This window comes from Peromyscus eremicus, chromosome 11, assembly GCF_949786415.1.
Source record: "Peromyscus eremicus chromosome 11, PerEre_H2_v1, whole genome shotgun sequence".
NCBI lineage: Eukaryota > Metazoa > Chordata > Mammalia > Rodentia > Cricetidae > Peromyscus > Peromyscus eremicus.
In genome coordinates, this window is record NC_081427.1 from 54,296,519 (window position 1) to 54,312,162 (window position 15,644).

The 15,644-nt window shown below is 45.0% G+C and overlaps 1 protein-coding gene across 1 annotated transcript in view; it reads left to right on the plus strand.

The window, feature by feature from the left end:
* The first annotated feature begins 812 nt into the window (after nt 1-812).
* Nucleotides 813-15,644, plus strand: part of Arhgef28 (Rho guanine nucleotide exchange factor 28) — a 122,498-nt gene continuing 107,666 nt past the window's right edge. The window contains exon 1 of the mRNA XM_059276436.1: nt 813-1,084. Coding sequence (XP_059132419.1) covers nt 1,000-1,084 — 85 coding nt within the window. The 5' untranslated portion in view covers nt 813-999. The remainder of the gene's footprint in view (nt 1,085-15,644) is intronic.

Here is a 15,644-nt window from a genome sequence, read left to right on the forward strand (position 1 = left end):
CACACATCTCTCTGTGCCTATAGAAGTCGGGAGAAACAGTGAGTGGCAGCCGTGATTTATGGGGAGGCAGTGTGAGCTTCCACTGAATGCTAATCACTGGGAAGTGTTTAGGGGGAACTGCAGGAACTGTTGGTTTGTGGCAAACGAGTCATTTGCATAGAGAGATGGACTGGAAGTTTAGAACTGAGCCACAGAGTCACCTAAACCCTTATGACCGACTGCTAAACTTGGTAACAGTTCAGAGAACAAATAAACAAACAACCGAGTCGTGCTGAACAGTAATAAGCGACTTTGGGTGGGTGTAACGAGGCGAGCACCACTATGTGTATGAAGCTGAAAGCATCTGACCACTTCAGGACCAAAGGACCAGGAGACCAGACTGTTAAATAAAATACCAGTTACACCCTCAGACTTGCCCATGCTGCTGATGGTGTGGACGATCAGCTTCTCTGGAGGTGTGGATCCCGGAGTAGACTGGCTTGCATTTGCTGTGGTCCGGCTGTTCACACACAGACTGCTGCCTTGGTCTCACAGCACAGCACAGCACAGCACAGCTTTCCTAAGAAATGATTTCCTAGCTCTCAGCACATCAGGCGCCTGCCTTAGGAAGCGTTCCTTGAATCGCAGGCAGTGTTCTTTCTCATCTCAGCTCCCTTCCTTCTTCATTTCCATATCTAGCCACAAGAAGAGGGGAGTTAATGATTCATTTGCTCCCTGGTGACCTTTTGAATAACTGGACTGCGATGTATCAGCCAGACTCCAGGTCCCCCTCTCCCCCCCTCCGGCTTCTCTGGTTTGGCTTTAATATTTACAGCCTCCTTGTTGGTCTACATGCCTGAACGCCCGAAGGAAGCAAAACATTTATTGCCTCTCCCTCTCTGAGTTTGGAGCTGTTTCACCCAGCCCCATTCCCGCCTTTGACATCACGGGGAGGCTCCTGGCTGGGCACGGTCTGCCTGCTCTCCTCTGCCTCAGCTGATCCTTTCACCCAAACAAACAATGGATTCTGACTCCGACTCACCTTTCAACTACTCCTGGCCTTCCTTCCCCAAGATGAAGATTCGACGCAGGGCGTCCAAGAAAGGTAGATAGATCAAGGTGCCTTTTGTTTGCCCAGAGCCAAACCCTGGCACCTCGAGCGCGCTCTCACCTCTCTGTCCTGCATTTCCCTGCCTGCCTGCCTGCAAGTGAGGGTTGTGTTTTCACATGTCTTTGTAGAGCTCGTGCTGTACAAACACTTTGTGTATGGACTTCAGAGGCATACTGATTTCCTCCTTCTGTTCCTTCTACTTTAAAATCTACCTTACTGCCACCATCCATACTTTTAAAAATAATGCAGGGTTGGGGAGGTGTCTGGGGGTCAGTACAAGGTAAATGTTTGGGATTCATTTAATCAGAGTTACCTTGGAGTTACCTTGACAATAAAGAGTCCTGTTGATTTAAACATGTTTAGACTTTGTAAAGTTTAAAGAGAACTCGAGCTTGCTACTTACTTTATGCTTCTGATTTTTTTTTTTTGTGTGTGTGTGTGTGTTTTGAAGTTAATTACTTAAAGGAAATTTGTTCCTAAGAGGTCCTATCTAATGATTTTGTAGTTGTTACAAGGAAAGGTTTTGGAAACAGTGATTTCAACAAGAATGTCTCCAGAGAGCCCAGAGACCAGTTCTGTTTACCTCCAGTAAGCAAGTAAATTAAAGGCAAGGTCAAGCCGAAGGAAGAAGGGCCTGGGATCCCTGGAGGTGCATGGTGGAAGGGACTTCCTTGGTTTATTCCCTCTTCTCGGGCCCTCGCTGTAGTGTGGGCTTGGCAACCAAGAGGAAAATACTAGGGAAGTGCTCAGAGAAGAGACTCTCCCATCCTGGCCAGGGTGTCAGAGGTTCTTGTTGCCTTCCGAGGCTTGCAAGAGCCAGAGAGGCTGTAGGTAGCCCTTCCCTTTCCTTGTCTTGTTAGAGACTTGTGTGGTCACCTTTAACTCCAGGGGAAGGAACACGGAGAATAGCAGGCTAAGGGGCATTTCTCCTGACCTTTCTGTCTTCAGAGCTTGCCAGAGTGTTGTACCTGAGGTACTCGGTGTTCCCACAGGAGGATGGACTCCAGGGGTCGTCCATGTACCTAGTTAGCTTCAAGGATTTTCTTCCAGACTTTTAGGGTAAACTAAAGGTGTTTGTTTGTTTGCCTATTAGCTGGGATTAAAGCAATTTTAGGAATAAGGTGAATTGGACATGAGGGGACGCAGGAAGCCTCGGCCTCAATACTGTTTCCAGGCTGATCCACTGTCATCTTTGAAATGCAGCCATCAGAAACCTTAAGATTTAGTGTTTAATGTACTATTTTGTTATCCTGTCTTAAAACAAATTTCTTCTTTATTTTGTACCCAAAAAGGTTCTTTTTATTTTACATAATTTTATTGATTTTATAGATATAAGGAAGAGATTTTAAAATGTCAGTGGTAAAGCTTGTCTCTCTTTAAAGGATGTAGTGCACATGTTAAAGGCATAGTGTATTGTCATTAAATGATTCTGGGGAATATACGCATGCAGGAGAGAGCTAGCTGCATGTCAAAGTGAGCCCATATGCAGATAGAAAAACAAAGAGTAAAACTTTAGCAAAAGGTTAATCTGGGTAAAGAGTATGTGGTAATCTTTGTGTTATTCCTACTTTTTCAGATCTTTTGTGATTTGCAATTATTATCAAACAGTAAAGTTTTACAAAACGTGACTTATTTCCAAGAGGGGAGGTACATGGAGGCCCTAAGAATTGAAGGTGCGTTTTTTAGTTGTGGTGTACTGGGAGTGTAGCCAGAACAGGTTACTTCCATTTTGTATTTATGTTGTCTGGACAACCTACAACCTACTGGATGCCTATACTTTAGGAGCTGGGACTCCAGGTAGGGAGCAACCTGGGAGGGAAGGGATTATGATTGGAAGCCAGGGAGAGCCTTGAGAGGCCAGTGGAGTGGTAGGAACATATGAATCACACTCTCCCTTTAAATTCAAATTTGGAGCTCTGCCAGCCTGAGCCAGAGCAGAAAGTCATAGCAAAGCTATGTATAAATTAAACCTGGTTCAAGTGAAAGCAAGTACCTGGGTAGGAAAATGATTAACTCTTTGCCACCAGGAAACAAAAGGTAAGTGAGAATGAAGTCAGTGGGCCAGCGTGGGGGGTTGCTAGACTACATAGCCCATGGCCTTCCTTGGTTAGGTGATGGGGACCTAGTTGTGAAGAAAGTGATTGGTCCTACTGTACTATCAGCTGGGCAGAATTCCAGACCCATAAGCCCGTAGAGAGCCGAGAGGGCTATAGCGATCAGCCAGGCCAGCCACCTTACCTCCAGGAGGAGGTAAAGCTCAGAGAGACTCAGCAAAGAATTGATCAAATATATCCAACAAGCATCTCTGGAGTGACAGATGCTTAAAGGTCAGGTCAGCACTGGGCTTGCATTGCACATCTCCCAGGGCCCAGGCACACCAGTTCCTTCCCTCCCCCACTTAGTAACAAAACAATAACAACAACAAAACCCATAAGAAATCTGACTTTGGCAAGGTCTCACTGTGTAGTCCTGGCTGGCTTGAATTTGCCATGTAGACCAGGCTCAGAGATCTAACAGTCTCTGCCTCCCAAGTGCTGGGATTAAAGGAGTGTGCCATCACACCTGGCCCATTAAATCTGATTTTGTGCCCTAGTGGCCAGTTTGTGAAGAATAGTGCTCTCTTGTCTTTGAAAGGGTGACACCATTGTTAGTGTGTCTGCAACAGTAAGAATTTCTCTTCATTCTCTCCATCAGCCCTCAGTTCATGTGTGTGTGTGTGTGCGCGCGCGCGCGCGTGTGTGTGTGTGTGTGTGTGTGTGTGTGTGTGTGTGTGTGCGCCAAGGCCAAAAGTCAACCTCTGACATTGTTCCTTAAGAGCTGTCCACTTTTTCCGAGACAAAGTTTCTCCCTGGGACCTGGGGCTTACAATTAAGTTAGACTAGCTAACTTAATTAAGCCCCAGGGATCCACCTGTCTCCACTTCCCCAACGCTGGGCTGGGATTACAAGCCTCTGCCACCATACTTGTTTTTTTTATTGGGGGGCTGAACTCAGGTCCTCAGGTTCTATGGTAAGCACTGAACAGCTGAGAACTGTCTTTCTGGCTCCTCTCCTTTTCCTTCTGATCATCAGCAGTTCCTCTCCCCCTGGAGCTCCAGCCACCTCGGAAGTCTTGGAGGAGGATCTTAGGGCTTTCAGTTTATGGTCTATTAAACAAACATCTCTTGTATTTATTAAGGTATATGTTCTTCTAGTCTCTACTGTTGGTTCCCCATATTCACCCTATTTTCTTGTATTTCATTCCCCTGGAGGCCCTCTCCTGTCCCTGTTCTCAGTTCTTTGATAGATATTCAGACACATCCGCACTCCCAGCTTGCTTAGCAAGTGATAACAAGTTTCAACAGGGGTTCGTAATAAGAAAACCCACCGAACAGTATTTTAACTCAGTACTTGCTTTTCCTCCTGCCTTTAGAGAAGGAGACTATGTCACCATTCTTTGGAAATGATGGGTGTCATGGAAGCAGTTAAAGCCAAGTTGCCCAATGTGAGACCTGGGGAGGCCATTCTCAGACGCTCTCCTCCGTCATCTCACAGGCCCCAGGACAAGTCATTTTTTGGATCCCAGTGGTTAATAATTGGAGTAGGTCAGAATCCATGACCGTTCTGCTTCATGGGCTCTAGGAATGCCTGGATTTTTGTTTTGTTGGTTTCAGTAGGCAATTCAGCTATGAAATTTAATGTTTGTTAATCAAAGATTAATCATAAAAAAACCCCACAGAGACTGGACTTCATGTAGGTTCCCATCATTATCGTTCAATCTCAAAAGAGCAAACTTTAATGTAAGTCATCGGAGGCTCAGGATTGGCGACACGTTTTCCTTGGTCACTTCATCCCCTCCTGCGGTGTCTCCCATGCTCTCTTCCCCCAGGTCATAGCAGGTCCCTCTCCAGGGAGGCAGAAGGTGAAGAGGTACCAGTTTTCTTTTCATGTGGGCAGAGCCTCCACAATTCCGAAGGAGCCAGTACAAACTAGAAAGTTCGACAACCCTGAAAAGCTTGGATAATATAGAATGTTGCAGTCACAGTCCGACGAAACAGTACTATGTGGTGCTTTACCAATTACTATTGAAGTGTAATGGATGCTTGCCATAGGGAATATGTAACTTATCATTTATTCATTTTGGTTTTTTGAGACAGGGTTTTTCTATGTATAGTCCTGGATGCCCTGGAACTCACTTTATAGTCCAGGCTGGCCTCGAACTCACAGAGATCCACCTGCCTCTGCCTCACGAGTGCTGGGATTAAAGACATGTGCCACCGCTGCCCAATGGAATATATGATTCTTAAAATAACTGTAATAAATAAGGAGATTATATCTGTTTTATAAATGAAGAAAGCGAGGCTTAGAGAGTGCCGTTGTTTGGGTATGGCTTGTGTTACCTAAGTAAGGGCTCATATGTTGGCAGCTTGACTCTCAGTATAGTGCGGTTGAGATGTTGAGACTTAAATGAAATAAGACCCAGTGGAGGGGGTTGGGTCACAAAAGGCCCTTCCCCTCGGAAGAGATTAAGGTAGTCCGTTTGGGGACCCACCCTTGTTAGTTCTTGAGAAGATTATTATGAAACAGCAAGACTGACCCTCGCCTGTCTGCAGGCTGCCTGGCTTACGTAGATTTCTCCCTTGACAGCCCCATGCTGCGATGCTACTGCCTTTATGTGATGCAATGAAGGGGCCCTCACAAGAGTCGGTGCTGTGCTGTTTCAACTTTAAACCTCCTGAACTCTGAGCTAAGCAGGCCTTTTTAATTTATAAGCTACCTAACTTCAGATACTTTGTGATAACCACAGAAAATAGAGTGTTTCAACGTTGATCCCATAGGTATTCTAGGAAATGCAGAGACTGGGAACCATTTCAGTAAGGAAGGGGGATGAATGGAGTAATGACATGAATCAAGTGAAGGATTTCCCACGTGTGTTGTCACCTAAAAAAAAAAGAGGTAGACCCTGAAGTTGGATGGGATGTCATCTTCTTTTATTAGTTGGGGACTCTGAGGCCAGGAAAGAAGAAATGAATTGTTCAGCCTTGGTGCCCATAGTAACAAAACTAAGCCTGAACACAGACACCGGCCATACATGGTTTTGTGCTTCTTGGTATGTGTTCCACCTCTTGGTCAGGCTAATGGATGGAGGACTTGAAGGACTTGCCACCATGGGTAGAAAGGTGCCCTTGTATCTCACCACTTCAGCTCATCCCTCCCCCTTGTGAACTTTTGTCTAGGAAGAGAGGTAGCCAAGATGGCTTTAGAGGTTCCAGATGCAAGAGCTATTGTTAGGCTTTGAAGTCCCCCACTCCCAGGCACGGTCCTTGCACATATCCATGGTTTGGGTCTGGAGACTGATAGGAGCATGGAAGTAGGAAAATTGAAACCACGAAGGGGTGTGTCTTAGGTAGGGTTTCTATTGCTGTGAAGAAACACCATGACCATGGCAACTCTTATAAAGGAAAACATTGAATTGGGGCTGGCTTACAGTTCAGAGGTTCAGTCTGTTATCGTCAGGGTGGGAGCATGGCAGCACATAGGCAGACATGGTGCTGGAGAAGGAACTGAGAGTTCTACATCTGGATCAGCAGTCAGCAGGAAGAAAGAGAGACTCTGGGACTAGCTTTAGCATTTGAAACCCAAAAGCTTGTGCCCAGTGACATCCTTCTTCCAACAAGGCAACTCCCATTCCAGCAAGGCCATACCTCTTATTACTACTCCCTAAGCATTCAAATATGAGTCTGTGGGGGCCATTCTCATTCAAACCACCACAGGGTGATCATGCTAGGAAACTCACTGTTTTCTAGATTGAGAGAGATGTACAAAATGATGAAGTCCACCAGGAGATGACGGATTTCTACTTTCCTTTCTGTGCTGCGGTCTTGCTGTATTACCCAGTCTGGTCTTGAATTCTGGGTTTCAGATGATTTCTCCTGATTGAGCCTCCCCAGTAGTAGGACTACAGACATGTGATACCATGTTTGTTTTGTAAATGAGCTCATTTAATATTTGAAGGACAGGTATTTGATCTGAAAAGTAACTCTTAATTTGCATTTAGAAGTGTGAGGACATTTCAGAAGTTTAGTGGTCATTGTTAAAATTACATTAGCTCCATGAGCTTACTCATTCCTTTCCTCCTTTTTATGGAATAGAGGGGTATGTGTGTGTGTGTGTGTGTGTGTGTGTGTGTGTGTGTGTGTGTGTATGTGTGTGTGTGTGCGTGTGTGTTTGGGTTTAATCTAGAAATTTACACAGGAATGCCTGAATGAATAGGTCACTTCAGAAAGCCTTAAGAAGATAAATCTTGGGGGCTAGAGAGATGCCCCAGCAGTTAAGAGCACTAACTGCTCTTTCAGAGGACCCAAGGATCAGTTTCTAACACCCACATGGCAGCTAACAACTGTCTGTAACTCCAAGATCTGACACCCTCATACAGACATACATGGGGGCAAAACACCAATGCATACAAAATAAAAATAAATAAATTATTAAAAAAAAAAAAGAAGACGAATCTTCCCCTTAAGGTGACATAACTCACTAGGGTTTCTTTGCTCTGGGTGAGCTTAGTTTCATAGAGCGCAGTTTCATGCCAGACTCTGCCCAGAAATGTCTCTGCATCACAAAGGAGAGGCAGACAACACAGCTAACATGCTTCATACTCCCCTTAATTGAACAAATACTTACCCACATTTTTGAAAGTGATCCCCCTCCCATCTCTGTAGGGGGAAAGGAAACAGTATTATTGTCTCCATGTTTGGGGGGACTTCTCCCCAAGTCCCGTAGGAGAGACTGGTACAACTTACTGTTGAATTTTACAATGTAGTTTGGTGGGGTGGGGTGGGGGGATGCTTGCCCAGCATCTGTAAGACATATGCTTGTTCAATCCCCAGCCCTGAACCAAAACAAAACAAAAACTGAAAAGCTGTAGGAAGGTAAGGTGGAAGGCATCATGAAGGGATGGCACTCAGCAGCCTGTGGTGAACTGATGGGGTTTGAACAGGCAGGGTGGTCTCTCAAAGCAAATGTGCAGAGTCAGATATACACGGGGCAGAAGAAAGTGATGGAAAAGAACCCAGTCGTGTGGACTGCTGATTCATGAGGCTGTGGAAATGTTGTGTAACACCGAGTGTTTGACTGGCCTGTGTGCTTATCTGTATCTGTCTGCTTGGCACTTTTCCCCTTTGCTGAATAGCACTCACATGAGAGCGTGCCTTCCAAGGTACACTGAGATGGGGCTCTCACCCAGATGAGACCAACCAGAATGTTCCGGCTGCCACAGTGATAGGCCATCAGTGGGTACATCACCCAGACATAGCCAATCAGAATCCTTCCTTTGGATGTCTCAAACTGGCATTTGGAGGGAAATGCCTTTCTTCTCCGGTGGTATCTCTGGAAAGATTGGTGGCAAAGCCATTTATGGTGATATTTTATTTGTATTAAAATGTTATTTGTATGTTAATAAATAAAGTTGCCCGGAGGTCAGAGCTATTAGCAAGCCATAGGAAAGCAGGGCAGTGGTGGTGTACGCTTGTAATCCCAGCACTTGGTAGACAGAGCTAGGTAAGTCTCTATGTGTTTGGGGATACAGCCAGTATTGGACACACATGCCTGTAATCTCAATACCAATCATGGAAAACCTGGAGGTCTATACAGACAGGCCGTGATGAGGCGGTCATGTGTTTGGGTTTACAACCAATGAGAAGGCAGAACAGGAACTCTATATAAAGTCTTTAACACAGGGGTAGCTCTGGTTCGGAGAGGTAGGACCACCGCAGGAGGAAGGGTAAGGTTTTAGCTCTTAGCTCTGACCTCTTGGCTTTCTTCTTTGCATTGGTTCTGTGTTTCTTATTTAATAAGACGGTTGGTTACATCTACAGCCATTAGCTATAGAAAATTGGTTTGTAGTCTGAAGGAATGCAAAGGGAAGCAAATTAATGACAAGTTCCCGTGAGGCTCCAGGCCTTTGCACTGGTCTCTGAGGCCCCTGTAGTTGTCTACTTCCCTCGTCAAGCTTTGGCTGTTAAATTCATTCAGTTCTGTGAGTTACCCTCATGGTCTCCTCCATCCCCTTTTATTTTTATTTAGCAAATGTAGGAGAATATCGCTTCTCACAAACTGGAAACCTCTGACTTTTCCTTCATGATGTAGCTCATAGACCCTTCCCCAGGTCTTCCCTGCCCCCCCTCAGAGGTCAGCATTCTCTCTCAGGTGCCATTCTGCTTGGCATGTGCTCTTCTCGTAGCCTTTCTCCATCAGAGCTGGCATCTCACATCTCCCCTAAGGTTCCTGGAAAGTGGGGTTGTCCTGTGCATTTCATATGTCCAGTGTTGGATCATGGAAGGCAAGCAGTAAATATTGATTGATTCATTCACTGTTTATTTATTTATTTATTTTTTTGTCTGCAGTCAGTCTGATTTCCACAAAGTATACTGTATAGACAGTAGGATGGGGAGGGGGGAGAGTATATTTTAATCTCATATGGAAAACATGGTTTAATGTAATAATGTAAAGTCATTTTCAGCAGCTGCTTGGTATCATTGGATAATTTGGTGTCCTAGATTTCTCTTGCCAACTCTTCACCCCGTCCTTGTTAATATTTAATATGGCTTCCTGGTGAGAGTGGAGGGCAGTTGGTGGTGGCAGGAGCCTGGTACTTGAATCTGTACAGTGCTCTCTGGGTCTTACTGGACTGACCTAGCCTCTTCTCAGAAACGTGACTTCTTGACTTTGGCACTTGTGACCAAGGTCTACTGCCGGGGTCATCTCCTGGTGTCAGGCAGGGCTTGGTGAGTCTCCGTCTGGACTTCTAGTGACTTGGCTTTCCTTTGGCTCTCATATGACAGAACCTTAGGGGATCTCTGTCGTTGGATGCTGTCCTAGATGCTCTCTCCAGGAACATCTACCATACATCTTGATTTGCCCTGTGGTGGATATGATGACCAGCCATGTGTGCTCAACCCAGCCCCTGACTGCTTCTCTCTGGGGTTTTGGGATCTCAGAGTACCTTCATGGCATATAGGCAACCGGGAGCAACCTGGAGAAGCCAAGGCTGGCATTGCTGTGTGATTTTCTGTGCATGCACCTCATTTCCTCAGGATTCAGATGATCTGAATGAAACAAACAAACAAACAAACAAACCCCCACCCATTGTCAGAGTGGACCCAACCTATCTCACACTGCTTGCCCAGGCAGAGAAACCACTTCTTTGTAGCTTTAATCCCCATTATCCGCACAGTGGAGGGCCCTGAGCTTGGGCAAATCCCAATTCCAGCTCTCTTCCATGTTTATCTGCCCAGAGTTTCTCCATGATAATGAAATAGGACTCAGGAATTCAGTAGTTTCTCAACCAGGAGAAACCTGGAATGATTTGAGGAATGCCAGGCAGCACTTAGCTTTCATTATTCATTCACTCTTTCACCCACACATTCATTCATTCAAAATGATCTTGTTGAAGACACTGAAGAAATAAGTGACTTTATTGTGTCTCCAAGAATCATTCTCTCTTGTGCCTTGTCTATGGTAGAACTCAGTAACTTCTGATGACTTCTGGGAAGTGAAACATATATTACTCTGGAGACAAGTCCTAGGGAGTTAAAACTTCTTGCAGCACTGGAAATGAACAAAATCATGTCTGTGTGCCAGTGTCTTTCCATATGAAGCGTTTGCATTATCCATTGAGTGCCCATGATGATGACATGTGGGGACATCTTCCTTACCATTTGTTTATGCTTTTAGAATGACTTGAAGTGGTTTTGAAAAAAAACAAAAAACAAAAAGGAAAACAGTTTCTGTTTTGCGGCCTTTGGTTCTTTCTTGGGCTTGTGTCGTGTGGTAGTGTTCGCCGCAGCTTGCCAATGTTGCCCCTTGTGCTCATTTACTTCAGGCCTTGGAGGATTTCACCAAGGAGGAAAGGGATTGTTGACTGAGTCTAGTCACACCAAAGTCCACACACCAAAACAATATCTACTTGACTGCTCCGTGGGAAGCAGAGCAGAAACAAATTATTTACACACTCGAGAGTCTGTTCAAGTGTAAACATGGGCTTTGGAAGGCCCCTTTGTGCTGCTATAATTAGGAATGAGGACGAGGGAAGATTTGGGGGCAAATGGTTGCTCTCAAAAGACTGCGCTTTCTCCCTGCCCCTCACTTTCCTCATTACCTCTTGGGTGTGATGGAGGCGGGATGGGGGACTGGTTTCTCATTCAATAATTATGACTGTTAAATGTTTCAAACAGCAGAAAAGGACCTTGCTAAAGATCTGATGGAACAGAACCAAATTTAAGTGGGTATGGACAAGAGGGTTTGCCCCTCTGAGGAAGGAGTCCACTGGCTTCTGTGTTTGGCCATCACTCTAGGTAGCAGGACTAGGAAGTGAGGTAAGACCCCAGGAGGTAAGGCAAGTTCCAAGGATACCGGACACTCTGGTATGATGGTCAGAGGTCTCCTGGTTTCTCTCTTGGACTTCTCTTGGTACAGACTGAGGTCTACAAGTAACCTAGCTTCCATCCAACCCACAGGAAATTCCTGGGCTGGACCTCTTTTTGGAATCCGGATAATTTTCTGTGTAGCCACAGGTCCAGCTCAGAAGAGCTTGAGGTGAGATCTTCCATGCCAAGACTAATGGCAGCCAAGTCCCGAGAGAGCCTTGAAGAGGAATGGCTAAGGAGAGGAACAACAGTTCCCTGGGAATGGTCACTCTCAGTGCAGGGTAGCTGTATACTTTCTTCTGGACCACAGTGCAATCAGTGGGAGGGCCTTCCGTGCACTCCGGAACTTCGCAAAGGTCCTTTAAATTGGGAAACGGAGACGAAGAGGGAGGCTTTGTGCTTGGTCATCTCTAGGTTTGTTCCACAGTAGTTTAGTCCCTCACACACCCGGACAGGGTTACCACTAACCTTTCCCCTTTGCTCTGAATTTTGCTCTACCCCCTTTCATCTGGTAGTTCTGGAATGGAACCCAGGGCTTTGTGCACTATGGCTGACCTATGCCCCCAGCCCACCTTACATTTCTAGACATGAATGTGTGAGAGAGATTTTTTTTGGGGAAGAAGTAGGGAAGACAGAGGTAATAGAGAGATGGGAGAGGGTGAGAGTATGTGTTATGTACATGTTTGAAATTTTGTACATTTGTCAAGTAAAAATGTAAAACAACAGAAAATAAAATAACTAGAAACAATGAATATGTTAATACCCATGTGGTTATGGAGAGTACAGATGACAGGTGGTTAAAAACAGCCCTGTGTACTAATAGGAAAAACATTTCCAGATAATACATTTGTGCATACATTACCTGATATGGGTGGCTTACTGATAAACTACTGTTTTGCATGAAAAGACACATTGCAAAAGAAATGGACTCCCCCCTCTTTTGTTTTATATGTAAAGATGCTATTCTTGAAAATCTAGAAATTACAGATCATAAAAATTTGAAAGTAAAAACAAAATATATTTCATGATGTGCAGTTATCTGTTGGATTTCCTTTCCAGCTCTCACTCCTGGGTATTTTGAACATTATGCTGTTAAAACAAAATGAAATTATGCAACTGCTGTTTTATGGATGTTTTCTCAGCCAGGCTCTCACTGTCATATCCTGGCAGCAAGTTACCAGGAGAAATTACACATGGGGGACCCAGGAAGTAGGCAAACACACCCAGGGATAAGTCCCACTGGAACATATTAAAGAGACTTCTTAATGGGAAAATTCCAGACATTGTTCAAATATCATTTTCTTTGAATTGTTTTAATATACATGAATGTAAGTTATATTAATTGTATTCCATTTGTTACAAAGCTGATGAAAATTTCAACTTTTCCTACTTGTATATTGCAACACTGTAAGTATAAAAATCACGCTTACTTTGTCTCAGATGTGTGCTATATTATATATTTAGAGGCATTAATTTGTGGAAAGAAAAATTGAATGATATTATTTCTTGACAGTTCATTCCTCTAAGAATAATAAAAAATGATTATAGGTAATTCATCTAGACTATTACACACACACACACACACACACACACACACACACACATATACACACACTCTGCATGCACACACACCCTGAAAGGCAGTTCAGAATTGTCTGCTAGACTAGACTAGAGCTGTGCCTGAATTTCTAAAATAGTTTCTGTGAAATATTTGAGCATATGTCAGTTTTTATGGATGTGATATCAACATTTTTTGAAAAACAAGAAAACCACGCTACTACTAAACCTTCTTTTTTTCCTTTCACAAGGTCAGGTGTCTATTCCGAGTTCATTCCAACAGTGGAATCTTCACTAGGAAGTAAATGTTCACCAATATTAGGAATATTAATTTCACATTGATCTTAACAACCCTTAACCTGTCGATTGAATAGTCTCTGCTAGAGTAGATTCCAGAGTCAAACACTATTTTCCTTGTTTCCAAATAGAACATTCAGTAACTGCAGAGATATAGTAAAGTGCTCGGAGTCTAGCAGGGTGGCTGCCAGTTGTTGGTTCTGTGATTTTTGGGGGGCCTTGAATGACACTTTGGTTTCCTTGCCCACATTGTTTGGGGATCAGATGGTTGAGTAGAGCCACAGGTGTCTGGTTCGTAGTAAGGACAACGTATGTCGTTGTCATCGCTTGTCAGTATTGTGTGGAATGGGTGTGCCGAGGGTGATGCTTTCCTTGTATCTCCCATTTTATTTCTTCTTATTCAACACTTTTTTTCCTTTCTCCCAGCTCCTTCATTTACAAGTTTGCCTAATGGCTCCTTATTTCTTAAGAAGAGAGTGAGCACCTGTAGTCTATTGTATTTTTTTAAGGCAGAATCTCATTGTGTAGCCCAAACAGGCTTTACAGTCATGGTCCTCCTGCCTCAGCCTCCCGAGTGCTGGGATTACAGCCTTGTGGCGCCATGACCAGCTCCTGATGTTTTAAGTGAAGGGGTTAAATAGTACTATTCTCAGGCTTTTGATACCAGGGGCAAAGGAAGCCATAGGGTCTGTGTTGTTCCATTTGCTCTGTTTATTGGTCAGCCCCAACCAGGAAGTTACCTCTATCCGGAGAAGTGAAATGAAAATTTTTTCTCTGGAGTGTGGTAGGTGATTGGGAAGGAAAGCCTGTTGACCCTGCTGAGACTTGGCAGGTGACAGTAATGACTGTACCCTGAGGATGTTTACAAAGGTCAGAGAAGCAGAGACACCTGGGCTGGGCCCAGTGGGTATTGCAACTAGCAGATTCATGTTGAATGTCGGGAGAAGAGCTAGAATAAGAGGGAGAAAGAAGAAAGAGCTGGAGCAGAGCAAGAAAAACTGGGACGAAGCCAAGGCAGCTTCCAGAAGCCGAGAAGACATTTCAGCCCCCTAAGAGTATTCTCTTCATTGTTCCTGGTACAAGTTTGTTTTCTTGGGGTAAAATGATTCCTTACTTCCACAGTTATTGATTGCATATTGAGTATGGTCTGGCCTGCTTCTCAGCACTGGGGACAAAGTGAATAAGATGTTCCAAGTCTCTTTCCTGACAGGACTTATGTTCTTGGAAGGAAATGGTCACACAGAGTAAGCATATATAGCTGGTGTAAGAGAAGACAGAGTAGGATGGAGTGAGTGACTGGGAGGAGTGCTGCTGTGGGTCCCAGTGGATGAGACAAGAGCTGTCCTCGGAGGGCCACTGCTGCTGCCACCAGTGGTGGCCACCGGTTCAAAGGCCGCCTCACACTGGATCCTGCAGCCAGGCTTACCCAACGTGCCATAGCTAGTGATTCACAAGAAATCCTCCTATGTTCATATATTCCTGATTTTGTGATTTTTTTTTTCCCCTGGAGTTGAAGACCAAACCCAGGGCCTTGACCTTGCTAGGCAAGCGCTCTACTACTGAGCTAAATCCCCAACCCTTAGCTCTCTGTTTAAGACAAAGCACACTGCAGGAAGGAAAAAAAAAAAGGAACAAAGGAAGGAAAGGAGGAAGGAAGGAGTGAATGAATGAGACTCATTTGCCTGACTGTGGTCAAGAAACTTCTGGACTGCAGAGCCCTACCTAGCTTTTGTGGTGAGAGCTTGGCAGGGAATGGGTGAGAGCAGGCCAGGCAGAGGCTTTGCAGGAAGCTGGCCACAGGTTTGTTTATGTCTGGGTGTGTTTCTCTTACATAACTAGGCAAGTAGGCTACACTTTCCTTTAGCTACCAGGCCTGGCCTTCCAGAAGGCACGCTGGCTTTCATCAGAAGTCAGCTTGTAGACAGCCAGGCTGCTCTGTGTGGGTAACCACTCCCTGCCAGATTTGTAGCATCTCTGAGAGAAGGGAGGCACTTCAGCCACCTCCTCCTCCCTCCCTTCTTGGTGCCGAAGGGCCCTCTTCCCAGGACAAAAATACCTCCCTTGTTATCTCCCGTCACTGGAGTATCTGGCATAGCAAGGAAGTACTGAGGGGAATCTGTGGTTTAGGGAGCCCCATTGGAGCTACCCAGGAGTGAGGATAATAGCTGAAGGAGGACTGGGGATCCCCAGAGCAGCTGTTGAGCCTGTAGGGTCCTCAGGAGGAAGCTGGCCCAACATCCACTTTGTCTTGTCATTATCCGCTCATTCCTGAACCTCCCGCCCCCCGCTGTTCTG